The 27050-nt window shown below is 45.7% G+C and overlaps 2 protein-coding genes and 1 long non-coding RNA gene across 11 annotated transcripts in view; 1 reads left to right on the forward strand and 2 right to left on the reverse strand.

Moving 5' to 3' along the window:
• Positions 1–25528, reverse strand: part of STRC (stereocilin) — a 35300-nt gene extending 9772 nt beyond the window's left edge. For 2 of the 3 annotated variants that reach the window (XM_082388699.1, XM_082388698.1), the window contains exons 1-14: positions 25431–25528; positions 6987–7140; positions 5894–6679; positions 5780–5804; positions 3776–5030; positions 2744–2806; positions 2524–2634; positions 2186–2352; positions 1831–2017; positions 1599–1714; positions 1210–1342; positions 655–837; positions 334–372; positions 1–168 (exon numbers count right to left, since the gene is read on the reverse strand). In XM_082388699.1, coding sequence (XP_082244825.1) covers positions 1–168; positions 334–372; positions 655–837; positions 1210–1342; positions 1599–1714; positions 1831–2017; positions 2186–2352; positions 2524–2634; positions 2744–2806; positions 3776–5030; positions 5780–5804; positions 5894–6679; positions 6987–7032 — 3279 coding nt within the window. In that variant the 5' untranslated portion in view covers positions 7033–7140; positions 25431–25528. Of the gene's footprint in view, positions 838–1209; positions 1343–1598; positions 1715–1830; positions 2018–2185; positions 2635–2743; positions 2807–3775; positions 5031–5779; positions 5805–5893; positions 6680–6986; positions 7141–25430 lie in introns of those variants that run through there. The other variant, XM_082388697.1, reaches the window with a different exon arrangement.
• On the forward strand, positions 121–14790 carry LOC309627164. Of its 4 annotated transcripts, none has more exons than XR_014243553.1 (8): positions 121–252; positions 1523–1728; positions 2206–2281; positions 2530–2628; positions 6530–6819; positions 6932–7040; positions 8209–8291; positions 14656–14790. It is a non-coding gene; the product is annotated as an uncharacterized lncRNA (long non-coding RNA). The 4 variants fall into 4 exon arrangements; XR_014243554.1 differs by having other exon boundaries at positions 6995–7040; XR_014243555.1 differs by having other exon boundaries at positions 6530–6790.
• Positions 7148–26957, reverse strand: CATSPER2 (cation channel sperm associated 2). Of its 4 annotated transcripts, XM_082388794.1 has the most exons (13): positions 26746–26957; positions 26108–26254; positions 25431–25604; positions 25169–25237; positions 21333–21505; positions 20644–20799; positions 20244–20368; positions 18819–18997; positions 18506–18605; positions 18150–18206; positions 15311–15522; positions 14777–14944; positions 12839–12980 (listed from the first exon to the last, which is right to left on the reverse strand). In XM_082388794.1, the coding sequence occupies exons 2-13, from the start codon at positions 26250–26252 to the stop codon at positions 12949–12951; spliced, it is 1590 nt and encodes a 529-aa protein (XP_082244920.1). In that variant the 5' UTR covers positions 26253–26254; positions 26746–26957; the 3' UTR covers positions 12839–12948. The 4 variants fall into 4 exon arrangements, with proteins under 4 accessions (XP_082244922.1, XP_082244920.1, XP_082244921.1 ...); XM_082388796.1 differs by lacking the exons at positions 12839–12980; positions 14777–14944 and adding an exon at positions 7148–7386; XM_082388795.1 differs by lacking the exon at positions 14777–14944.
• Positions 26958–27050: the final 93 nt, after the last annotated feature.

A 27050-nucleotide genomic window follows, 5' to 3' on the forward strand; every position in this document is an offset into this window, starting at 1 on the left:
CCGGAAGGTCTGCAGCAGTGCTGCGGTCTGGCAGGCTGAGAGGCGTGACAGTTCAGGGGCCAGGCAGGAACAAGCCCCAACCAGAACTCGCCTAGGGATGGCCTGGAATGTCTGGGAGCTGAGGCCTGGAAGCAGAGGGTGCAAGGAGCAGAGTTCCTCCAGGGACAGCTGGGGAGCAAGAGAGACAAGAGGCCTGAAGAAGTCGGGCCAGGTGGTAGGGAAGAGGACAATCACAGTACAGAAAGGCGGCAGGTATGAGGGGAACTGAGAGGGAGCCAGGGAAAGGGGGGGACAGAGAGCTCCGGGGGATGTTGAGAAGTTTCTGCTACTCACGTCACGCCTAGGGAGGAGCCGTCCAAGCAGTAGGACAGCCTGAGGGAGGATGGGACAGGAAACAACAGCTCTCAGGTCCTGGCAGCCAGGTCCCAAGCAGGTCCCTAGGGCCCGCCCTCCAAAACTTCCAGCTCTCTCTCTACCACCCCAGTGACCAGCCTGGCTCTGGGCTCTTCTTCGTCTGAGGAAGGGGGTTGAGGGAGTCCTCCTTGGGACAGAGGAAAAGGAGGCTTCAGGGGTCCGATGGTATCCTTGAATGTAATTCTCTTGACTGAGGTTCCGCGGGTGGCAGATGGAAGCCAGGGAGTGAGATAGGCACACCTGAGCAGGTGTGACACTGGTTCCTTGCAGCGCAGGAAGCATGGCTCTAAGCTGGGGCTCTGACAGCTCCTGCAGGAAGCGGAGGCCCAGCTGAGGGAAGAGAGGGGCCCAAACTCGAAGCTCCCGGGGGCTCAGCACAGTTCCTCCAGATGAGCGCAACACCCCCAGAAGTTCATATGCTACCTGTAACCAAAGAAGGTCTGGGACTGTTGAGAAAAGACAGGTGAACCTTAAGCCTCCTCTCTAATCCCACATCTGGATTTCCCAGGGCCTGGATTATGGCTTGGAACCAGGGATGGGAGAGGAGCAGATTGGGTTCAAGACATCAAAGGATATGTTCGAGATGTCATAGACCAGATGGAGCAGGGTCCCAAAAGGTGGTAACAGATAAGAATGGCCATGGAGTAAGGAAGTAAGGAATGAAGGTAGCCAAGGTGGGGCAAGGGCTGGCACCAACTGTGCTCAAGCTTGGTTGAGATGACTGGGCACGTCCTCCACACAGACCACCTGCCACGGGAAGCCTGGAGTCTTGTAGGCCTGTGCCGAGGGGCTCACCCGTCCTTGTGGGCTGAGGGTCCCATTGGCCGCACATTCCAGCAGCCCCCGTTCTACCGGCCCCATTGGATCGTTCAAGGGTACCAGGCTCTGCAGCTCCTCAGGGCTCAGGAAACAGGCGAGGGGTCCCAGCCTGAAGAGGGCACGAAGCTGGCCTTCACTGAGGCTGGTACTAAGGCAGGGACCATGTGGGTACACGGAACAAGCACTCCGACCGCTAAACTAGGAAATGTGGATGCCACAGACAGGCCTCTCTCCTGGAGCCCTACACCGCCAGGGGCCACTGCCTACTCTCTTGCCCCTTCCTTTCTAGGACCCCAACCCATCATGGCAGCTGTACCTGCCTCTCCCCCACTCTGGCCGTGATCACTGGTCCCACAACCACTCACCTGCGCACCTGCTCCTCTCCATCCTGGACACTCTGGTTCACCAGGCTGCGCAGCACATGTCGGGCGTGTCCTGGCCCAAGACCGGCCGCTGGCCAGCTATCCTCCAGGGCCTGGATCTGAGATGGGGAAGGTCAGCTCGTGTTGGGGTCACTGTGGGACTAGGAGACATGCCACTGACTCCCATCCCACCTATCAGAAAACAGCCTAGTCAAATAAAGGATCGTTCTCATACCTGATGAGGGCTGAGTTGCAGAAAGTTCTCCAGAGGCAGATGGGGGAGCAGGGGCAGCGCTGCCCATAGCAGCTCCTGGGGCCAGGCGGGCACTTCCCCAAACAGCTCAGGGGCCAGCAGTCGCCTTGCCAGAGCCTCCTTCTGTTCAGGCCTCATTCCAGGGCTGTAATTCCGGATGGCAGCCAGGCTGGGGAGAGTAATGGGTCTTAGCCCTTGGCCCTGTTCCCTGGCTCTGTGCAGCTCTGCTGTCATGGACAGGAAGGAGACTCCCCAGTTTTAATCGAAGGGGCTGCTCTAGGTGGGGGTGATTGGCCTGACCCTGACAGGATCAGGAGGAGTGGTACAAGGTCCTTACACACTGTCATTGGCCAACAGGGATGGTGGGAAGCGCATCAGGTCGGAGACAGCCAAGAAGGGGATGAGTGGTGAGAGATCGATGAAGAGTTGGGAGGTGAGGCGCGGGTACCGCTGGAGCAGCAAGGCTGTCAGACGACCCAGGGCCTGCTCCTCAGATGGTGGCACCTGTGGGGGCACAGGAATGAATGCCGGCACTGGGGATGCCCACTCTTCTGGCCATCTCCCCTGCTGAGTTCCTCCTTCTGCTGGAGCGAGCCCACTGCCTACCTGGTTCCAGGTGCTCTTGATTCCTAGATTTCCCCCGCCACCCTCGTTCCCTTCTCCCTCCGTGCCCACCTGCAGCTGGGCCCAGGAACGGTGCATGAGCGTCAGGAAGCCCTGAGCAGCCTCGCTCTCCGCTGAAAGCACCAGCTGCTGGAGATTTTCTGGCGGCATGTGCAGGTATGCCTGGGAGTAGGAGGTCATGGTGGTTATGGCTTCACTGGGCAGAGACCTCAGGCCACAGCTATCACCCAGTCCACCCACATACTGCCCCCCCACCCCCCGCATCTGTTACCTGCACTAGAATCTGCAGGGCCCAAACACTCTTCTCCCTCTGGAGCAGATCCCACAGCACAGGCTGGTGGGGAGACAGACAAGATGCCAAGAGAGCTGTCTCCTCTGTCCCTCCTGCGGCTTCCCCAGGCACTCCAACTCCACTTGCTAGAATGCTTGTCCTTCATCCGAAGCTAGTATGTGTGTCTGCTCAGATGTTACACTCCTTTAGGTCAGGGACCACGTCTGCTATAGCCTTTCCCAGGCCAGGCCCCTAGTTGGCCCAGTAAATACTTGTAGATATGAACCAAATTATTACATTTCATTGGTCCCAGGACTCGAGAAAGTGGGCCCTAACATGGAGTAAGGAATCTTTATATTCCCTACAGAACCTAGCAAAGTGCCTTAAAAATAAGCGGAACTCAATGAATGAACTAAGGTATTCACATATTCCAGCCCCTTCACTCTACAGAGAAGAAACTGAAGCCCAGGAAAACCAAATTAAATTACTCGCCTGAAACCACACTTGTGGCATGGTTGAACCTGAAACCCAACTCTTCTGATTTGCAATCACCCTGAATTTTTCTCATTTCTGTCTTATCTTCCTATATTTTGCCAGTTTCCAATTCTCACTCTCCAGGGACAGAATTAGAGCCGTCTAACTTGATCCCTTTCCTTTCCGGAGCAGAAAGGGGGAAAAATCAAAAAGTCAGGAAGAATAATGAGATAACATTTATTATATATTGTTTTTATATCATATACTAGTGCTAAGGCCACAGCATGTGTTATCTGATGTAATCCTTACAGCCACCCTAAAAAGAGTGGCACCATTATTCTCCCCGTTCGTTTGCAGATGACAAAAATATTGCTCAGAGAGGTTAAAAACTTGTCCAGGGTTGATCACAGAACTAAGATGTAAACCCAAGCCTGTATGACTCCAGAGCTGTGGGCTTAACCGCTGCACTACACTACTGCCTCTCAGTAATATAGTAGAGAATTCCCATGGAGGACCTTCCCTCTGTTCCAGGAGCTTTCACCTTGGCAGATCACTCACGCTGAAGCAGGCCAGCAGCTCCATCTTGCTTAAACCAGAGCTGGAGCTGGCAGTGGGGTCAAAGTCCAGGGGGGTCGGCTGCTCCTCCTGTTCCAGGTACTCCCCGACTGTCCGCAGCACACTGCGCCGGCCCTCGGGGCGGAAGGCATCCCAGAAGGAGCAGTTGTCTGGGAGACTGGAGAGCATCAGGGCCTGACCCAGCATCCCCTGGGCCTCGTTCCCTCCGGCCCCTGGACCCAGGAGGAAGGTCAGCAGGCGCAGGAGATAGTGTAGGCGTGTGGGGTGGGCAGGGGCCGGCACGGAGGACTGACAGCGTGGCAGCTGGGACAGCATGCCAAGCAGGAAGGGGCCTGGGGCCAGGCAAAGTGGGGACGGTCCCAGTGGGGGCAGAGAGGGCAGAAGAGGGCCCAGTAACCCCTCCAGGAAGCAAGTATCATTGCCCCCACGACTTATCCTGCACTGGCCTGCTAGCCAAGGCCAGGAGGGCACCAGGGCCTCGTACATGGTGTCATTGGCACAGACCAACATCAGGAAGCTGCCCCCATCTGGGCAGCGTTCCCCACATGGTCCAATGTGGCAGGGTGGGGAGGCCGTGACATCTGGGGTGGGGCCCTGGCACACATGCTGAACCCAAGCCTGGTTGCTGGGGGGCACAGCCTGCAGACTCGCCTCCCCACACAGCCGCTCAGCCCACAGAGTCTCGTTCTCCAAGAAGCAGCCCCAGAAGATCTCTGGGGTGAGGGGAACAGGGGGCAGGCCTTCAGGGCAGCTGGTGGGGGGTGGGAGCAGGCCCGCACAGAGCCGCTTTACCAAGCGGCGGTTGGGACCCGACAGGGTGGAAAAGGAGAGGTCGCTACAGATTGCCTCCAGGAACTCTTCGGGAAACTGGTCGTGGCAGGCCTGGAGCCAGCCTTGGGCACCTGGTGCCCATGAGACTGCATACCACACAGCTGTCTGGCAGATGGCAGCGGTGCTGGGAGGGGGCTGCGGGGCGACAGGCTTGATGTGCTGGCAGATCACGTGGAGGGAGAAGTTGGAAATGCTATAGGGCGGTGCTGGGCCTGAGGCATTCTCGCAGAGGGCCTCCACAGAGATGGCCCGCCGCTGGCGAGGGCTGATGTTGGCTGAGGGCTGGGAAGTCCTGGGCAGAGGCACAGCTGTGCTCAGGCAGTGGAGGAGCGCGGGGGGTGGAGGTGGCGATCCAGACAGAAAGCCCAACGCCCGCACATCCCAGGAGAGATTGTGCCGGATGCCCCTGGATGCAGAGGGAGGAGCAGGCGAGCATCTGATCAGTTTACATTTCCTCAAGTTGAGACTTCTGGCCCCGGCCCAGAGCCCTGCAGGGAGGTTGGCAAGCACAGGCTTTTCCAAAAGTGAGGTCGCTGGGAGTACTGGTGTTACCGGTTTAAATGTTGGAATGGGGGGAAAGGGGAGAGAGATCTGTCCCGCCAAGGCACAAAAATCACCTAGGAGCAGTTGGAGTCCCTTCTGTCCACCCGGCCCCCTTCTTTCTCCTTTCTGCATCCGCTTTTAGGCAGCTTAAACACAACCCTTGGTTGGCCTCAGATCAGGAATTCTGCCCAGCAACTGAATATGTCCGCCTGTGCTCTGGCACTGTTGTCCAGAAACAGTAAGGGGTGGAGGAAGCCAATCCCGTCCTTTCTTTCCATACCCCATCTTTATTAGTTAACATTTATCAAGCACCATGTGCAAGGCACAGTTCTAAGTGGTTTACACATACAGTATCAACTCATTTAATCCCTTGCAAAAACTCTGAGGTAGTTAAGATTATCCATATTTCCCAAGTGGGGAAACTGAGGCATAGAATGAGGCTATAATCTGCCCAAGGTCACATGGCTAGGAAGAGGTAGAGCTGGGACACCAACCTCGATAGTCACACTCAAAAACCAGTAAACTACACCCCTCCCATCAGTTTCCTCTTCCGCTTTGGAGGCTGATGACGTCCCATGCCCAATCCCTCAGAACTCCTCTCCTGTTACTTACCACAAGAGCAGCTGCTGAAGATTGCCTAGGAGGGAAAGAGTAAGGAAGAGAACTACCCCAGTCTCACCCTTCCTTGCCCTGCCACAGCCCAGCCCCAGACCCGGCAGCACTCACCTCCCTGGCACTGCCCATTGACATCAGGCTCTGGTTGCCCCAGAATGGAAAAGACCTCATCCTGCAGGGAGTCAGTGACTCGGAGCAGCCCCTCCTGGAAGGTAGCATAGAGGGGGGCCCCCACTGTGCGCAGCAGACCTCCCCAAAGAGCCTCCTCAGAGCCCAGCTCCCCCATGGGAGTGAGCAAAGCCAACAGACCCTGCAAAAGGTGGGGGGCTGGCTCCCTCCCATCGAGGCCTGTGGCATTGGCGGGGTCCACGCTGGGCTGCACCTGCACCAGGGCCTGCCAGCGTGTGCCCTCTAACAACAGCAGCAGAGAAGGCAACCAGTCAGCTGCCAGAACGCAGTCAGAGGGCCCATCACGGGTGCATGGGGGCCTGGTAGGGTTAGGGGGTCCCCCGGGAACTAAGGCTCCCAGCAGCACCTCTGCAAGTCCACCCAGCACACCTGCCTGGTGCCCCAGGAAGTCCCGGGGGGTCTGCTCCTGTCCCAGCAGTGCCAGCACATCCCCCAGCAGCCCCAGCATTGGCTCCCAGTCTGGGCTGCCTCTCAGCGTCACTAAGAAATCATGGAGCCGGAGGGCAGGGGGCTGGAGAGGTGGAGGCTCTCCCACCGGTCCCTCCCCCATTCTCCCAGGCTCAAAGGAAGAAGAAACGTTGGCCAGGAATGCAGAGAACCGTGAGCGGCTGAGGGACCCCTGGGGAGCCTGGTCCAGAACAGAGAGCAATGACTTCAGGAGGGAGAGACCAGGGTCCAGGGACTGAGGCCCAGTAGGGACCAGAGTCACTGTAAGAAAAGAAACCAGAGATCACTGAAGGGGAAAAGCCTGGAACCCAAATTCAGCCCTGCCCTGGAGCCCAGTCCCTGCCTGGATATAAAGATGAGGTGAGAAAGATGGTGAGCTGAGTCCCTTTCAACAACCTACAGTAAGTCTTGGCCTGATTTCTTAACCCTCATTTTCTCCCTTAGCTCCAGTCTCCGCCCCTCTTCCTTGCCCCTTTATTTTTTCTCTAACCACTTAATCTCTGCATTCTTAAGTCTCTTTCCAGCAACCATCCCCTTCATCCCCAGCCCATCTCACTGTTCCTCTCACCTGCACAGGACAGCAGCAGCAGCAGGGGCCAGAGGCTCAGAGCCATGTTTCCAGGTAAGCGCTGGTACTAGAGGTGAGTTCTGGTTATTCTCACCTTGTGTGGGATAGCCAGGTGAGGGCAGGGCACTGCAGGTGGCCTGAGTCTCCACTGACACTGTAGTGTGGTCTTTCAGGAAACAATATCCGTAACCTGACAGCAGGTTTGTCACCTGAGCCACTGAATACCTGATCCTTTGGCTTTGGAAAAGGGTGTGCCTCTCAGAGGGACCAATGATAGGGGATCCCAGGGGGCCCTCAGAGGAACCCAAGGATATAACTTCAGTTAGGAGCCAGGATGCAGATAGTAGGCAGACATAGAGATGGAGCAGTTCTGGAGATCAGGAGTGTAATCTGGGAGGGTCTGCAGAAATATAAGAAATATATATAAATAATATTAAACAAACAATAATAGAAATATAAGAAAAAAAGAGGGTCCAAAGGAGCTAAAAAGCAAGTAGAATTTGAGGGAATTGAAGAAGAAAGGGGGCCAGGAGAACGGATCTGGGCGGCCAGGTGTAAACAGAGAAGAGGAATGAAGACAAAGGTCTGGTCCAAGGATGGAGCATTCAGGAAGAGAGGGGCTTTTGATTCAGTACCCAGAGCCACAAAATGTTAAGAGTTAGGCAGGATTTCAGAGATCACATAGACCAAACCTCTCATCTTATGGATAAGAAAATAGACACAGGAGTGACTTGCTCATTCGGCCATTCAAGTGTTTGGGTTTGCCCTCTGGCTCTCTTCCTGTGGCCCAGGAGAAAGCCCTTAGAAAATTCTGAGGTGAGAAAAGAAATAAACCAGATTAAATGACTATGCAAGGGGGCTATTCCACACACACACACACACACACACACACACACACACAGAGAGAGAGAGAAACTGCTCATAGATCAGAGAGATCCATCTCTCTGATCTGGTCAGGGTGAGAAGTCTTTTCTGCTCTCTGTTTATATATCCCCAAGGCCTTTACCTGACACCAGTTCTAAACAGTAATTCAACACAGGCTCCACTCAAACCATATTCTGTCCTTCTTTCCTTAGAACCCTTCTCTATTCTAAAGCCCAAATCCATACGTTCAAATCCATTATTAATGTGCCTCTGTCCTAGAAGGTCCATTTACGATCATAGAATTTTAGAGCTGGAAAGGACTTGAAGAATCCTCTTGTAAAAACTTCTCATTTTATAGATGAGGAAATGGAGGCCCAAAGAAATAGAATACCTTGGCCCACGCAATCGAAGGAGGTGAGGGCAGTGCTGGGATTTTCCAAGGTGAGTCAAAAAGTTAGAACCAGTGAAATGATCTATTGCATCACTTTGCCAATATTTTCTCTTTGCTCATCAAAGGTACATCTAGTCTGAAAAGCAGAGAGGAGAATCAGAGGAAGAATACGGCCTGGGTTCCCAACAGCTTTCTAGCTCCTGGTTCCAGCCCATTCTGCAATCCACTTGAATTTCCACCCTTGATTTTATAACAACCCTCTTATAATAAATTCTCATTTTTGCTAATAGGGTAGCAAAAAATGAGATGGCTGGGTTCAAGTCCTGGCTCCAACATATACTAGCAGTGTGTCCTGGGCCGTTTCTAAACCTCTCTGTGGCACAGTGTTCTTTTCTGTAAAAAGGAGAAATACTAGTATAGAGTTGTCATGAGTATTAGATTTGATAAGGCATTTAAAGTATTTAGCACAGTGCCTGGCATTCATTCAAAAAGAGTAAGCACCCATTATGTGCCAGACACTGGTACAGAATAAACATTCACTAAATGTGACTACTATTATTATTAGACTAGCTCAATATGAATTCTTTTATTTGAAACTAAAGAGTCCTAATTAATACAGAAATTGTCACCAAGAAGTAGTGTCTTGAGTGACAGACCTTTAGAACAAGTATGGAACTAGCTGAATCAAGCAGAGAGGGGAACAATGAGGACACCCTCAACCCAGGAGGGGAAATTCTTGGCACTCCACATGATGATGGAGCAATCAGGTTAAGCAATCCTGTGGCTGCCAAGGATTCAGACTATGTGCCAACTGAGGATGAAGTGCTTAGGGTTTATAGCAAAGATATCAGCCTTATTCAATACAAGCAAGTTACTGCTTATACTATGGTAAGGTTCAACAAAAGCAAGACAAGTTCCAATCCTCAGATGAGCAAATGGAAAGAGAGAAAACCAGAACCAACAAACTGAAATTACGGGGGTCCAGAGCACGATATTAATCATGTGTGTTGCTAAAGTGAAATGGATTAGATTGGTGGGGTGATTGGAATGCTCTGTGATCTGGCAGTTGGAATGGAGATACTTGCAAGGAGCCAAAGGAGTTGAGAAATCTGAAGCATCCTCAATCCCCCAAATCAACCACAGGGCACGTTCTGTCTGATTAGAACAGAGGCCTCGGGCTTCCCTGGTGGCGCAGTGGTTGAGAATCTGCCTGCTAATGCAGGGGACACGGGTTCGAGCCCTGGTCTGGGAAGATCCCACATGCTGCCGGGCACCTGGGCCCGTGAGCCACAACTGCTGAGCCTGCGCGTCTGGAGCCTGTGCTCCGCAACAAGAGAGGCCATGATGGTGAGAGGCCCGCGCACCGCGATGAAGAGTGGCCCCCCGCTCGCCGCAGCTAGAGGAAGCCCTCGCACAGAAACGAGGACCCAACACAGCCAAAAAAATAAATAAATAAACAATAATTAAAGGTGCTAATAATTAAAAAAAAAAAAAAAAGATGATTCAGGAAAAAAAAAAAAAAAAAAGAACAGAGGCCTCCCTTTGTAAAGTGCAATTGTTTTTCTCCCTTTTTGGTTTGCCTTTTGTAACTTAAATATAGAGATATATTGCTCCCTAAGGATCCAAGCAGTCCCCAGATCTCTTGCAGTTAGGTGGGGTCAGGTGATTAGTTTTGGCTAATGGATAGAGAATGACCAAAGAATTTAAGAGCTAGTGAATGATGCTCCAGCAATCTCTTCCCTGTTGACGTAACCTAGAAACCACACATTGAGATGACAGTGTCATAAGGCCAACTAGCCTAAAGCTCCAGATTATCACACAGCATTTAGAGTAAATTCTTATTTGTGAGTTCTGTTGTAGATTCCTCCGCTCACTGAAATTTATTTGTGACCCCAAAATCAATACCTATGGCATTTTCACAATCATTCACAGACATCTGCAGAGTGGTAAAAAATGTGAGTCGCCTGATGTGTACATCCCCAGCTGAGTTCAAACAAGGCAATACTCCTCTACAGCCATACCACCCTGAATGTGCCTGATCTCATCTTGGAAGCTAAGCAGGGTTGGGCCTGGTTAGTACTTGGATGGGAAACAAGGCAATACTCCACCTTCTTCTCATACTGTAAATCAGTGTCCTTTTCATGATCTATTTAGTGCCACAATTTTAGCATTTTTGTGCTTTTTGTTGGTGATTTCGCTGTTTAAAATGGCCCCCAAGCTTAGTGCTGAAGTGCTTTCTAGTGTTCCTAGGCACAGGAAGGCTGTGATGCACCTTACAGAGAAAACGTGTGTTTGATAAACTTTATTCAAGCATGAGTTATAGTGCTGTTGACAGAGGTCAATGCTAATGAATCAACAACATATATTAAATAAGTTGTCCTTAAACAGGAACACCTTACATAAAACACCATACATAAAAAAAGTTATATATCCATCCATTGATATTTGACAATGTGAGTGATAACTGAAGATCAAAGGGGGAAACTATGTTCCAAAATAAAAGCTTAATACAAACCATATGTGAAAAAATTCAATTGTATCACAATATCTAAATCCTAACTTCACTTCCAAAATGCTCCTGAGGAACATTCATACTTACCTGGCATAGAGCCTGAATCTCTTCCTTGACTTGAGAATACTGGTAAAAGTTATAGCAGGGTTTTTAGGTCAGGGCAAGGATAAAAAGGAAGCTGGAGGAGTAATGGATTCATTGCCAGTGGGGCTTGATCCTCAGACCTTAAAATATTTTTATTTAAGCAGAAAAAGTTTGGTTTTGTTTTTGAGCAGATGTTATCACATGGCTCTGGGCTGCTGGAAAGACAATTTGGGGGAAAAAATAGAAGGAGGTAAAAATCACTGTCTTCATGGAAGTTATTTATTATTTGGGGATCTTATGGGGAGCTAGTTAGAACTGGCAGGGATCTCTGTCTTGTTCATTCATTGACATATCCAAACACCTATAACAGTGTCTGGAACATAGGAAAAATTCAAATTTGTTGAATAAATTCCATTCCAATAGAATTGAAACCAGATCATTTTTGTTAAGGAAGGAGTTAAAGAATGAGGCAGCATGCACGGGCCATTCATTTGAGAAGGTTAACTATAGAAAGCAGGAAGGGATCAGTCATCACATAGCTATAAAGCAGTGCTTTTTGAAACTTTAATGTGCATATGTAACACCTGATTCAATAGGCCCTGAGGATGGGACCTGAGATTCTGCGCTTCTAACAAGTCAGGTGAAGCCAATTCTGCTGGTCCTCAGACCACACTTTGAGCAAAGCTACTCAATGATACTACTCGATGAGCATTTACTTTGTGGATAGCACATGTAAGATTTATTAAATACTTCCTTATTCTGTTTTATTATATTTATTGTATTCTGATTGCTGGGTTCAATGGATGCTCCAATCCAGATCTTACTGGACCATTCCTTTCTTGAAATTCTAGGGACATTACTCTAGAATGATTATCCTCCTGTCTCTTCAGTTCTTCCCTCTCAGGCCTTTTTCTGGCTCCTCCTCCTCCTATTCCTTAAGTGTTCCCGTTTCTCAGGTTTCTCTCTCCAATCCTTATTTCTTCTATTTGTACTTAATAGAAATTCTTTGTTATCTCTAATTCTATTTGATTCCTTTGGGGTTTCTAGGTATACAATTGTGTCTAAAAATAGTATTTGTAGTTCTTCTTTCCAAGTATTTATTTCTTACTATAAGATTTTAATATTTAATATTATATAGTGACATTTATTTTTAAAACATTTTTGTTTTGTCCCACATTTTATGGGGAACGACTAAAATGCTTTTCCTTGAAACATAATGTTGGTTATTGGTTTCAAATAATCTTTTCTTACTTTATTTTAAAAATTGAGATCTAATTCACATAAAATTTACCATTTTAAAGAACACAATTCAGTGTTTCATGTATTCCTCATACATGTGTATGTTCACACATGTTAAGCACTCAATTAGTGATAGAATTTTTAATAATAAACATGTCTAAAGACTTGAGTCATCCAACAATGGAACATGATCCCCTCTAGATAATAAGTCACCAGCAGCTAGAAACATTAAAACATTGGATAATCCCCTTTCAGTGACGTTCTATATAAAAGGTGTTTCTACTTTGACAGTAGATTGACTCTAAAAAATCTGTGGGACATACTGATTTGCCCCGCCCCCTACGGAACAGAATCACTGCCCTCAGAAAAGGCAAGGAAATGGAATAAAGGGACGCTCTTTTGGCCCAGAAACAGGTGAAAATGATGTTTGATTGAAGTTAATGGTGCCCAGGAGAAGCAATGTTCTTAGAGTAGCAATGGAAACAACAGTTCTCAATTAGTTACACTCACAGCTCCTGGGGTCTCCTTACCCCCAACCCCCAGGGTCCTGTACCCACCAGTGACGGAGAAGGTGAAATTAGGACTCTAGCAGGAAGTAGACGCTATAGAAAAGGTGGGGGTTATAGTGACAAAGCCAAGGAAAGAGTGAGACTCAGGAGCTGTGGAAAAGGTAGAAAGCCAAGGACCATGGGCCTCACTGGCATCTGAACTTTCACCTGATCTTATATTTTCAGTATCCCCTATGTCTCAGAGACAGACCACTGCACAATTATCAGCAGGATTTATTAGACATTTATACTTTGAATTCTCCATTTCCAACACTTCCCTTCATTAATTTTTGCCAAAGATAGCGAAGTCATCCGCTGTCAGCTTTACTTGTCTTCAAAGTTCATCAGTGCCTGCACTGTAAAGAAACAGACTGTGAGGCTGGAGAGCTAAGACTATTCAGAACATACAAATGTTTGGTGAAGACCCTGTTTTTCTGGGTTCTAGGTTTCCACTCAAATTTTTACTAATCTTTACTCTAAATTAAGCCATATGAGTCTGTCCTCTTTGCCACAGATGAATTAATCAGGATTAAAGAAGCCATCTTGCTACCTTCGCCACCCTTTCACCCTGTTCTCCCCAGAACAAATGGGGAGGCAAGGCTGAGGACATTTGGAAAGAGCAGAATAACAATGCAACATTCTGAAGTAGGCAAAGCCTGTCTGACATCCTGCTCTAAATTCCATGTTCCAATGTTATAAATTCCTCTTATTGCTCTCCTGTGCCCACCACACACACATTCCTCTTCCCCCATTGATATTTTCACTTTGGGTTGACTTCAGCTAGGTATTAGAAGGATAACACTAATCCACATTAAATTGTTAAAAAAAAAATTGCCCCTAACTCTTCTAGTTTTTGTATTTTTAGAGGGAAAATTCATTGATCCAAATTAATCTCTAGGTGGTGAAATCTCAAATGAGAAATTTAGGGAAAATAATTTTGAGCAGGTAGTTCTCAGCTTAAATCAAACTTTACTATTTTTTTTTAGAGAATTTTTTAAAAATTAATTTATTTTATTTATTTTATTTTTGGCTGTGTTGAGTCTTCACTGCTGCGCGAGGGCTTTCTCTAGTTGTGGCGAGCGGGGGCTACTCTTCGTTGTGGTGCGCGGGCTTCTCATTGCGGTGGTTTCTCTTGTTGCAGAGCACGGGCTCTAGGTACGCGGGCTTCAGTAGCTGTGGCACATGGTCTCAGTAGTTGTGGTTCGTGGGCTCTAGAGCACAGGCTCAGTAGTTGTGGCGCACGGGCTTAGTTCCTCTGCGGCATGTGGGATTTTCCTGGAACAGGGCTCGAACCCATGTCCCCTGCATTGGCAGGCGGATTCTTAACCTCTGCATCACCAGGGAAGTCCCAACTTTACTATTTTTTAAAAACATTTATTTATTTGGCTGTGTTGGGTCTTAGCTGCGGCACACAGGATCTTCCTTGCGGCGCATGGGCTTCTCTCTCTAGCTGTGGCACGCGTGCTCAGTAGTTGTGGCTCATGGGCTTGGTTGCCCCATGGCATGTGGAATCTTCGCTCCCCAACCAGGGATCAAACGTGTATCCCCTGCATTGAAAGGCGGTTTCTTGACCACTGGACCACCAGGGAAGTCCCAAACTTTACTATTTTAATCACATATTTTCTCTGCATAGGCTTGACTGTAGAAGGGACTGAAAGGAAGAGGAGTCTGTAATTCATAAACCTCTTGAGGACAGTGGGCACTTGTGGGCTTTCTGCTGACTGTCTAATCCCTATAGCTATTGAACTTGAGCCTGAGGCCCTTACTGTTGAGGTCTGAAAGGTGACCTTCAAAGAGAAGCAACATGTACAAAAGGGGGCAGGCTGCCCAAATAGAGTGAGAGCCCACCTTATCCTAATTTCCAGCAGCTGGAACTGGATACTCTCCTCTTGGGAAATAAGCTCTCAGACCTAACAGGATTTAGGTGTCCCCTACCAGAGAAGCAGGGTTGCCAGGTCCTCACTAGGTTAGAAGAAATCCGGACATATGCCCAGAATGTGACATACCAAACTGTGAATTTGCCTTTTTTAGGTGTGAGGTGGAAATTCAGAGGCTGAGGTGCCAAAACAGCAAACACCCTTCTTCTCCCCAGTTATATATGCTACTCCAATGGACTTAACTCCTGGTCTCCATGGCTGCCCTAAATCCATACCTGCAAACTCTTGCAACCGCTTACGCTCCTCTAGGTTGTACTGAAGCTTTTCTAGCAACTCAAAATATCGGAAGAGTGAATCCCTAGGCCAAACAACACGTTCACCCTGATCCATATCCATTAGCCCAGGCAGATTCTGGTGCACACGAGTCTCCCAGTCCAACTGACCTGGAGGGAGAAATGCTTCTCAAAAACATATCTAGATTCGTGGAAGTTGGATAAAAGCTGATCAACTCTATGGGGGCAGGTGAGGAGAAAGCAGGGATGAAAGAGGATATAGGAAGGAGAGAGAGAAAAGTATGTATCACCAAGACACCACTTTTACAATAAACAAAGAGAGCCACAACCATACTTTTCCAAAGTGCAGCAGAAGCACAGGGGAAATGAAGAAGCGTGAAGAAAGTAAAAAAGGCTGGAAAATCGGACTGGTGGAGAAAATTGGGAAATTTGCATAGTGGGAGAGTTCCTATTAAGACTGGGATGTCTCATGGAGAAGAGGAGTCTGAATTCGACTGGGAGAAACCCTTGGCTTACCAACAGGGTCATAATATCTGGAGTCAGAAGAAGAGGAACAGTAGGAAGATGAATATGAGGAGGAAGAGGAAAATGCAGACTTCTTCATTTTTGACAAGGACTTCTTTGGTTTTGACTTAGATGCTCTTGAACTCTCTTTAGTGGCACTGTGTTTGGACTCTTCTTTAGAAGCTACAGTTAAGTCCAAAGATTCCCCTTGTTGATTGGCATCTCTGTAAGTGAAAGGCAAAATTTTATTGCTTCAAATACATTTACACGATATGGCTAGTTCTTTCATTATTCTAATTCTGGCCCTGGCCTAAAGCTAGGACTTAAGGCAATGAAGGCCAAACTGCTCCCAAAACCTAAGTTTAAGCACATCCAACCTAAATTATCCCATGTCATGTATCCCTATTAGTGCCCCTCACCACATAACGTCTGTGCTCAGTCTTACTCGGGCTTCCACGTTCCACACCCCACCTTATTTTGCAAAGTTTTAGCCCCCCACCCCTTGGCCCTATGCCTATTACACCACAACTATAGCCTCTGCCCCCTCGATTCCATCTCTTAATATTAGAGGGACCTTGGGCTCAGCTCTTTATATCTTCTCCATCTACAGTTGCTCCTTTGGTGATCTCATCTCCTGAGTTCAAATGCCTACTAGATGCAAATTTAAGCCTCTTGTCCAGACCTCACTCCTTAATCCAGACTTGTATATACAACTTTTATTCACTTAGCACCACTTGAATGTCTAAGGACATCTCAAATTCAATCAAAACTGAACTCTCTGCCCACCAAACCTCTTCCACCCACAGCCCTCCTCATCTCAGCTAATCAACCCTTCCAGTTGCTTGGGTCAGAACTTTCATCCTTAATTCTTCTCTCATACTCCACATCCAATCCATCAAGAAAGCCTGTTGAGGGCTTCCCCAGTGGCACAGTGGTTAAGAATCCGCCTGCCAATGCAAGGGACACGGGTTTGAGCCCTGGCCCGGGAAGATCCCACATGCCGCGGAGCAACTAAGTCCATGTGCCACAACTACTGAGCCTGAGCTCTAGAGTCCGCAAGCCACAACTACTGAGCCCACGTGCCACAACTACTGAAGCGTGTGCGCCTAGAGCCTGTGCTCTGCAACAAGAGAAGCCACGACAATGAGAAGCCCACACACTGCAATGAAGAGTAGCCCCGGCTCACCGCAACTAGAGAAAGCCCACACACAGCAATGGAGACCCCACACAGCCAAAAATAAAAAATAAAATAAAATAAATAAAAAAAAAAAAAAAAAAAAAAAGCCTGTTGACTCTACCTTCAAAATATATCTTCTCTCACTAGTACCACTGGTACCACTCTGGTCTGAGCCATTAACGCCTCTTGCCTGTATAGCAGCATAGCCTCCTAACTCATCTCTCTGCTTCTTCGTTTATTCTTCCCTCAGTTTATCATCAACACAGCAACCAGACTAATCCTTCTTAAATGTAAGTCACTGTATGTCACTGCTCCGCTGTTCCCCATTTCACCCGAAATCAAAGCCTAAGTCCTCACAATGGTCCCCACAGCCCTACAGGATCAGGTCCCCATTACCTCTCTGACCTCATCTCCTATCATTCTCCCTCCTACTTTCTCTGCTTCAGTCACAGTAGCTTCCTTGCTATTTCTCAAACACACCAGGCATGCTTCTGTTTTAGGACCTTTGTACTAGCTGTTCCGTCTGCCTATAATACTCTTCCCATAGATATCCACATAGTAATCCCCTGACCTCCTCCAAGTCTTTGCTCAAATGTTACCTTTTCAGAGGCCACCCTGACTACCTTGTTTAAAATTACAACCCATATGCAACCCCCCCTCTTATACTCCAATCCCCCTTAACCTGTTCTACTTTCTACTTTTTTATAATGCTTATCATATTTTTAAATTTATTTTTTATTGAAGTATAGTTGAGTTACAATGTTGTGTTAATTTCTGCTTATAGCAAAGTGATTCAGTTATACACACATATATACATTCTTTTTATATTCAATGCTTATATTTTAATGTGTTAATTTTCTTATTAATATGATTATTGTTTACTGTCTCTTTCCTCCTACTAGTATATAAGCTCCATGAGAACGGCATTATTGTTTATTTTGTTCACTGATATACTCTGAGCAACTAATAAGCATTCAATAATTATTTGTTGATGGATTTCTTATTTCTCCTTCTGCTCCCTTGTCCTGAACCCTGCTGAACACTCAGGGTCTTGAATAACATGTTTCATGGAAGGTACTTTTATTAGTTTCCTGTGGCTGCTGTAGGAAATTACCACAAACTTGGTAGCTTAAAACAACAGAAATTTATTCTCTCACAATTCTGGAAGCCGGAAGTCTGAAATCAATGTGTCAACAGGGCCATACTCCCTTTGGAATCTCAAAGGGAGAAGGTTCCTTGCTTCTTCTTGCTTCTGGCAGTTGCCTTGCATCCACTGGCTTCCTTTGGCTTGTGGTTGTATCACTCCAATCTCTAGCTCTATCTCTATCTCGGCATCTTCTCCTATTCTCTATGTCTATGTCTTCTCTCCTGTCTCTTAAATCCAGTGACCCTTGTCACTGGATTTATTGCCCACCTGGATAATCCAGAATGATCACATCTCAAGATCCTTAATTTAATTGCATCTGCAAAGACCCTTTTTCCAAATAAGGTCATGTTCACAGGTTCCGGGAGTTAGGACATGGACATATCTTTTTGGATATGCCACCATTCAACCCACTACAATAAATAGTTATTGAATGAATGAATTCTCTCTCAAAGCCAATCTTCACCTTTGGTTTTCTACCCTTTCCTCCTTCATGTGTGTCCATCCCACTTCACATATACACTCCTAACCTGGCATCCATTTTGCTAACACCTGACCTCTGTGCCTCGGGGATTAGGTTTTGTCTCCTGCAAAGCAAAAAACACAAAAGAGTGAAGAGAGTTACACTGAAGCAGGAGTGTAGTAAGGAAAAAAGAATTCTGATCATCCAGTGAGGAGAATAAGTTGTAGTAAAGAAGTGAAGAAGAGTGGGGAAGCCCTGACAGTGGATAAAGAATCCGGCAATATTTTAGAGCTGGGGAATTCTAACTCTGAGGCAAATCTGTCACAAAGGGGAAAATGGCATTGCGGCCAAGGAGCAGAAACAGAGAATGAGATCAGGGCACCCTCAAGAACTAAAGTTGGGTTTGAAAATGGGGAAGCAGACCTCTGGATAATCTGCCGCTTGAATATGTCGGCTTTGTGCTGAACCTCCAGGTGTGTCATCTCCTCGTTCAGCTCATTTCTGATATTCTGGAAGTTAGTAACTGCCCCAAAGGGCCATTAGGAGTTGGGAGATGGTGGTGACTAGACCTGGGGAGAGGGCTTGGGTGGGGAGAAACCAAGTGAAATATCCATTCCAGGCCCCGCACTTTCCTGTTACATCGGGTTCTCTCTCTCCGTAATTCACCAATCCTAGCTTTCGCTCTAATTTCTTCCCAAACACCCCTCTCACCAAGTTTCACCTCTTCTATGCTTACCCATCATGGCTACTATGATGTTTCGAAAGATAATGGAACCAAGTAACAACCAGAGGATGACATAGATGCTGCTGAAGGTGCGGCTGACTTCAGGCACCTTCCAGGTATCCTGAAGCAGTGCATACCAGTGATCCATAGTAAAGAGAATGAACACTGTCACTACGGAATTCAGCAGGTCCCTAAAGAAAAAGGAGGTGTGTGTATAGACAGAGAGAGCTAATTCTCTAAGAAACAGTACCATTCTTACTCTCAAAGCAACATAAGAGCATTTTTTTGTAGTTTGCTCTGACTTTAGCTCCTTTTCTACCATACTCAATTTTTTACCTAATCTTTCTTCAGTTTGAGATTGTTTTATTAGGTTTTCCTTTATCATGAATAATCTATGAATAGCTCTCACCATTCCGTCAGTGCCTGGGGCACAGTAGGTATTTAATACATAGGTATTAACTGAATGTTTAAAAATTGAATCACCAACTACACATCACTTTTTTGTAAGTTAATTCTCCACTGTTCTATGGACTTCACCTAACGGAAAGTCACTTACAAATTTAGCAAACATCATGCCTACTTGGTTTGTTGGCATGAACTGACAGTCAAGTAAATGGATGGATATGTGACATAAACATGGGATTCCAAATAATGAATGATAATGAATATATCACAAAAGGTCTCAGGAAGATATCTAAATTTTCCTTCTTATCCCTCCATATACAGATTATTGAAAACATCAGAGCCTGAATAGAATGAATTCTAGGACTTCCCCAAGTCAATACTCTTACAAAACTACCTGTTAGTCTAAGATAGAGACCTGAGAGGTGCTGACAAGATTGGATTCCAATTCACAAATGACATTGTCTCCTCTAAATCCAAATTGACTTTCTACGAGTAATTAGTGTTCTCTAGACAAAAAGCTTATCAGGATTTTACTTTTGAAAGAATTTAAGTGTGTGCATGTGTAATCTCTACATTTAAGAGATTGGGGTAAAACCAGTGACCATGTTTGAGGTCATAGTAACATTTACTGATCACTTATAATGTGTGAAATGCTGTGCTAAATGCCTAAATGAATTACCTCATTTATCCCTACACTCTTATGAAGTAGTACTACTTTTAATCCCATTTTTCAAAAGAGGTAACTGAGACATAGAAACCAGGGCTTAACCACTGGAGTATACTGCTATTTAAAGATGAGGGTAAGTTTGAATTTGCAAAACCCAAAGCAAACCAGGAATACCTGACCTATCCTCAAAATTGGAGCTAATACCACTCACTATTCCTTCGCTTTCTCTTTACCTCTCCTTACTGTGTTCTATTCCCGTTTTTTACAATATACTATACTTTTTTTATTATTGTACTTTGGACTAGCTTCCCAGTCTCATGCCCAAATTCTCTCCCCCAACCCAGGCTTCCCCCAGTCCTGCATACGAGAAGAACATGTGATACTCCAGGTCCTGGCGAGTTGAACGGGTGTAATTCTCGAAGAAGTAGACACCAGCCACGGCAAAAATGTAGAAGAAGATGAGCAGCAACATCAAGAGGAAGGTCATGCTCTAGAGGCCATGACCTTGAGTCAGAGCTGGGCCAGACTAGGCTGATCTCCACCTACAGCCTAGTCAGACCCACCCTGGAAATCCCCCACCAAACCCTCACTTCTAGCCTGAGCCCAGTCATCTCTAGAACACAGCAGCTTGTCCCTAGCCCTTTCTCATCAACAACATTTCACAGGGTCTTTCATTGCCTTCTTTCATCCACCCAGACTGTTTCATGTTAAACCCCCATGTTTATCCACCTTGCCCACTTGATACAGCTGCAGCAGTCAAATCACCTTGAGGGCCCTGACCAGGGCCAAAATAATGACTCGAACTTGACGGAATCGTGCAAAGAGTTTAAGAGACCTTAGCACCCGGCAGATCCTCAGCAACTGGAGCCATACGGAATGGCTTGTTACCCCTACCAGCACCACAACCTCAGGAATCAGGGACTGTAGGAAACACACAGATCATGAGTAAAATATACCCCAAAGCACCCACGCACAGTTGCCCCTTCTTTATCTCTTCATTGTCATAGTTCCTTGGTCATTATCCTTTGAAAAGCATTCTCTTGGGGACTGTTTCCTATTCAGCCTTTCTATAAGAAATTACTTGAACCCTGCACTTCAACTTGCTCAGACATTAAAAGGGGATAAATACAGTGCTTAACTCATTGAGTTGTTGTGGAGCTCAAATTTTTAAAAATGCATGAAAAACAGGATAGTTCCTGACATTTAGTAAGTGGTTAGTAACTGGTAGATGTTATTGCTGGGGTTAATGTTGTGATCAGATTCTTCCTTGCTCCTAATACCAACAACTCCTACCATACCTGACTTCTAGAGAAAAAAAAAATCAAAATAAGGAGGTTAGGTACATTTCTATTTGTTTCTTCCTGTGCTCTAATTATCTTAACTTTTCTTGTCTTTGATTCACATAGGCACATTTCTCAGCCCAGTAAACTAATCTTCAGGATATCTATCCTTACCAATATGGTGACAACAAAGTCAAAGACATTCCAGGCATTCTTCCAGAAGAGGAAAAAGCTGGACAGCCACATAAGAAGGATCTCCAAGATGAAAACAAGCAAGATGAACCAAGCTGCCACCTCCAGAGTCAGCTTCAGTGGCCACAGTTGGGTATTTGAGGATTCGAGCAATTCTGTGAGAATAGAGCAAAGGATGAGTAAAGGGTAAAGAAGCAGGAAGCTGAATGATAGAGAATGATCAGCAACTGTTAAAAACCACAGTTGTGCCCACTGCTATGTCATTTGTCTTTTGAGTTTCTCTTCTTAATGCCGTTGTTGCTTCAGCCTGTGAAATTCAGGGGAGGACAGAATCGAACATGAAAAATAGCTACAACTCATCTCCTGCTGGTACTGGTACGTTTAACAGCTGCAAGTTACTGCCTTCCCACTCTGGGGTCAGAGAGCCACCAAGGGATTGCTCTCTTTTTTTTTTTTATTAAATGATGTTTAATTAATTAATTAATTAATTAATGTTTATTTATTTATTTATGGCTGAGTTAGGTCTTCGTTTCTGTGCGAGGGCTTTCTCTAGTTGCGGCGAGCGGGGGCCACTCTTCATCGCGGTGCGCGGGCCTCTCACTATCGCGGCCTCTCTTGTTGCGGAGCACAAGCTCCAGATGCGCAGGCTCAGTAATTGTGGCTCACGGGCCGAGTTGCTCCGCGGCATGTGGGATCCTCCCAGACCAGGGCTCGAACCCGCGTCCCCTGCACCGGCAGGCAGATTCTCAACCACTGCGCCACCAGGGAAGCCCAGGATTGCTCTCTTAACGACCACCAACCCTGTCTGTTCTGTTACCCTGGTACCAAACTTCATGAAGAAGCAATAGGTCTTGAGAAAAGAACGCAGATGTAGGGCCATGATATGGAAAGTGTTTTATAACAGATCTAGGAACAAGAAGCCAGATTCATGGGGCATATTAGGTTACAATAAGAAATTACTTGGTTCTCTGTTACTTTTAAAGCTTCCCCTTTCTACTCTGCCTAAAATTGATTTTATTCTGCAAAGCAAATTGAATCCTATACTTTCTCTCTAGAACCTAATTATTTGCTAACTTCAATTCCTTAACTCATTTGCCTTCATCTTTCAACCCTCTTCACCTCTTCTATACATTTAATAGATGTATATCATGCTGTAGAAAAAAGCATTGAGATCAAAATAGGTTTAAAAGCTAAATAAAATCTTCTCTTTGAAACAGAACAATCTGAGAGCCTCCAAATGCACTATGACTGATATGCCTGGCAGTTAATAGAGACAAGAGAATACTCAATCACCCTGAACAACACAAATTGCTGTGTAGATTTTGACACTTACAGTTTTAAATTGTTATTGCTTTTAGCAATGTTTTGGCTAATTACATTAACGAAGTAAGGAACACTGATGTTGAAATACAACTTAATGAAGAGCAAAAGAATAATTCTGCAAGTTTATCTCAAGACAATCTTCATCAGATTCTATAAATTGCATTCATCTGATAGAAAATTTTATATGGTGCATCAAGATATCTCTAGAACCTCAAAAATCAGTGTTTAAATTATAATAATGTTGTACTCAGTTTTTTGTTGGAAATAAGGACTATTCACACTCACGATGTGTTATTTTCAGAGAAGGACTTGCAAATGAGCCAAATCTTTTTTCTTTTCTCACTCTCTCACCATTTAGAAACAAAATATGAAAATTATAAAAATAAGCCCATTGATGTTTAAAGTGCAAAGTAGAATTACCAATATCATTGTGGAAGTAGATTTTTTTTCTATTTTTTTATGCCCAAACACATAATTAAATTTCCACCTACACTTTAACATATAACATGTATTTAACATACAATACACAATGTTGTAAACCTAAAACTAATATATGTTATATCTAAACTTTTTAAAAGAAACAGAAAATTTAGAAATATAATACATAGGGAATTCCCTGGCAGTCCAGGGTCCAGTGGTTCGGACTCGGTGCTTTCACTGCCATGGGCCCAGGTTCAATCCCTGGTCAGGCAACTAAGATCTCGCAAGCCACTTGACACAGACAAAAAAAACCCAAAAAACCATAAATTAAATATATTTGATCCCCAAACCGAACTTAATATATAATGTCACTTAAAAATTCATTTGTAGACAAATCATATATTTTCTTTAAAAAAAGCATGATCACTTATAAAATGGCAAAAGTAAAAATTTGCTTACATTTTATGATTATTAAAATTATATAATAAACACTAAAATACAATATTTAGCAACATGTTGGTCTAAATTATCATTTTTACTTCAACTTGCTTCTCCATATCACAGAAAAAATGTGATAAAATAAAATGATTAAAATTACTATGGAGGTTTTCAAGGTTATATATGTTTTTCTGGGAAACAAAATCATAAGACAAAAAAGATTGGGGAGCTTTGATCTAGAGAACTGTTTGTTCCTTATCTATAACAGCATTCTTTATGATCTGGAAAATTGCTTTTTAAAAGTCTAAACAAAGTCTTAATGTTTATCACACGAATTAGTCTATTCAAAGAAATCTGTCACAAATTATTTCCCTTTGCAAAATCCCTCCTGTGTTTCTACCATGAGAATGTACTTAATAAGATACAATTTTCATGAGCTTGCCAGGTGATTCCCACTCAGGCAATCCACCTATCCTCTGGCACAGTGATCATGTTTCATATTCAGCTGTTTTACCAAAAAGAATGGTTAGTGCTATTCTATTTTGATTTGTCTGTTAGATCCAGGGAATCCCATATATTTACTGCTATTTACTTTATTCCAAGGCTGAAATCTATATCCCTAATCCCACAAGGCAAATACTTGCCAATTATCATTATCAAAGCATATAGTATACCGCAGTTGATCAATGACACCAAATACTGTTGTGTATTTAAATGCCTTTGACCTGATTCCATTAAAAGACTAATTTTTTTAAATTTACTTTTAATTTTTATTATTTATTTTTTGGCTGTGTTGGGTCTTCGTTGCTGCGCGGGCTTTCTCTAGTTGCGGCGAGTGGGGGCTACTCTTTGTTGCGGTGCACAGGCTTCTCTTAGGGCTCTAGAGTACAGGCTCAGTCGTCGTGGTGCACAGGCTTAGTTGCTCTGTGGCATGTGGGATCTTCCCGGACCAGGGCTTGAACCCATGTCTCCTGCATTGGCAGGTGGATTCTTAACCACTGCGCCACCAGGGAAGTCCAAAAGACTATTTTTAAAGTGGGAAACTTTCCCAAAATAGTGAGGATGAAACAAGGAAGTGAGTACTTCTACTGTCCTTTCTGAGCAGTTTGTTTGAGATGATAATCAAATGAGGTCATTGATTCTCCACACATTCTTTTGCTTTTAATACATTTCATAAAATTTATGATTGGTTTTAGAGTCATCTACTCTTTAAGTCATTTTTTTGGCTCATCTAATATCTTAGTTGTAACTTTACATACATTGTGAGTTTTCTTATTTGTACTTAATCTTTCTAAACATATTTGTAAAAATGTAAATGTTGGATCACTTGCTGATAGGTACCAATATCTCTATTAGAAAAGATTCATTCAAATTATTAGACTAACACAAGAAATGCAACTGGTCTTCCCATCTCCAATTCCTTGTGAGACTACTACACCCCACCTCTAAGTGTCTAGACTACCTTATCTACTACACTTCAGAGCCCTTCAAATATTTCTAGGTCTTAGCAGTTGCACAAATCCTACTCCAAGAGACTTAATTGTCCCTATCACAATTCAAATAACATTCAAATGTGTAAAATGATCAACTTAAAAGGAACAATGACTCCCACCCTTTCATTCAATGTGAGTTCTCACCTATTTCAACCATCAGTACAATTGTATTCAGAAAGATGAGGAAGATGATAAAGTTTCTGAAGAGAGGACCTGTTTTCTCTTAAGAAAACATAGAGTGGAGTTCTTTCTGGTTTAGGCATGTGACATAATTAGCGCAAGAACAGAGCCGGTGAGAATGAGAAGAAAATGGATATTGGGAAGGGAAAAATAAGTCAATAGGCAGATGATGAGGCAAGAGAGACCGTAAAGCCATGCGATAAAAATGAGTGGCATGAAAGGATACACTCAAGGACCCATCCAGCCCACAAGGAAAGAGGTGGACGCTCGCTGCAGCGCACTCGAAGGGTGCTCATCAGTCTCTGGGCATGTGTAATCCGTTCTACATGACGAGGCTTAATGGAGAAGCGCACAAGCTGGTGTTGATCTCCCAACGTAAGTTTCTTCTGACAGGAAGGATCTACACCAAAAATAAAAAAGGGACAGTGGATAAATATATAAAGAAGTCTTTGGGAGTATCAAGAGCAGGTAGGATTGGGGGCAGGAACACTGGTTATGTAATGGGCCCCCTAGTGCAGGGGCTTACCTTGCTGCTCCTTCACACAGCAACTAATACTATTTTGGAGTAAGAGCTAACCTATTGCTTATGACCAACACTGTCCATGCCCAGAATAAAGGCTGCAGGTTCAACCCTCAAAGTTTTAAGTGTCTTTGGTAGAAACTTCCAAGTCAGCCAGGGCTTATAGTTACCCTAGGCCTAAAAGTGAGTGACACGGGTTCCATCTCCTGGATTCAGAGTTTTATTTATAAAGCCTTTATCAAGTTTGGTGTAACTTCCAAACTAGCAACCAAACCAATCTCCCCTGAATTTTCCACCCTTAAAATTGCCTCTCTGCTTCCTACTGTTTGGAGGGTGTGGATGGGAGTCTAAAATTCATCCTAGTGAAGAAACAGGCTGCTGACCAAGTATCTCTCGAATAGTGTGCCGTGGCACAGCTTGGCTCAAGCCGTGCAGATGCTCAAGGAGAGAGAAAGTATCAATGAGTCGGGAACGAATGGCATCAGCCCGGGGCAGTTGCATGTGTCCTACTGGGTGATAAGTGGCCATGTCTGTTAAGAAAATAAAAGAATCGAGTGTCATTTCATTTTTGGGGTTGCACCAAGCCTTAGAGGTTCTCTTCCCTTCCTCCCAACCTCTTTGCCCTTAAGAAGACAAACACATTGTACCCAGACTCAAGGCTTTTTGAAACAAATGAGACAGGAGTCATTACAGAGAATCTGCATAGTTGACTAAGTGGACAGGCACCTTCACCTGTGTGACAGAATTTCTAGTTAAAAGCAGCAGCCACAAAAAGCAGGAGTCCCGGGGTTGGACAAAGAGGAATTCAGGCACCACCTGGACCTGAGGTATCAGGTAATGTGATGAGGTGGGTCAGTGGGAGGGCTTGGGACTGCCGCCAAAAGAAAAACCAAGTTAAGAGGAACTGGACAAAATGCAACAGCCTGACATTTTGAAAATGTGTCCCGTCCCAAGTGTGTCCACTCCAACGCGCTCCCTCGGGTGCCAGCTCCCTCTCTCAATTCCCACTTCTGGGCCTCACCTTTGCCCAGGCTCTCTCCCGCCCACTCAGCCCTGACTTCACTCCTCCGCCTCCGGCTCTGACGCCCCCTGAGCTCGGCTCTCCCCACGCGGGGCAAGCTCAGGGTCGGCTCCCCGTGCCGCAGCGCCGCACGTCCAGCTCCGCCAGCCCGCCCGATCCCGGGTTCCGGCTCGCCCCGGGCCCACCCCCAGCACCAGTCCCGGGAGCCAGGACCCTCCCGGCCTCGCTCGCCCCGGCGCCCGACGCCTCCGCCCAGCCCCGCTCTCCGGCCACTCGGCGGTTACCAGCTGGTCCCGCCCGCCCGA

This window comes from Balaenoptera borealis, assembly GCF_965194805.1.
Source record: "Balaenoptera borealis genome assembly, chromosome: 3".
Taxonomy (NCBI): Eukaryota; Metazoa; Chordata; class Mammalia; order Artiodactyla; family Balaenopteridae; genus Balaenoptera; species Balaenoptera borealis.

Excerpts from the sequence above, each read along its gene's own strand:
- CATSPER2 (XM_082388793.1), bottom strand. The coding sequence starts at position 26,252 with ATGGCCACTTATCACCCAGTAGGACACATGCAACTGCCCCGGGCTGAT. Across the intron at positions 20,369-20,643 it reads CCCTGGTCAGGGCCCTCAAG|AGCATGACCTTCCTCTTGAT; the intron begins GTGATTTGACTG and ends CATGGCCTCTAG. Across the intron at positions 18,207-18,505 it reads AAGCGGCAGATTATCCAGAG|GAGACAAAACCTAATCCCCG; the intron begins GTCTGCTTCCCC and ends TTTGCTTTGCAG.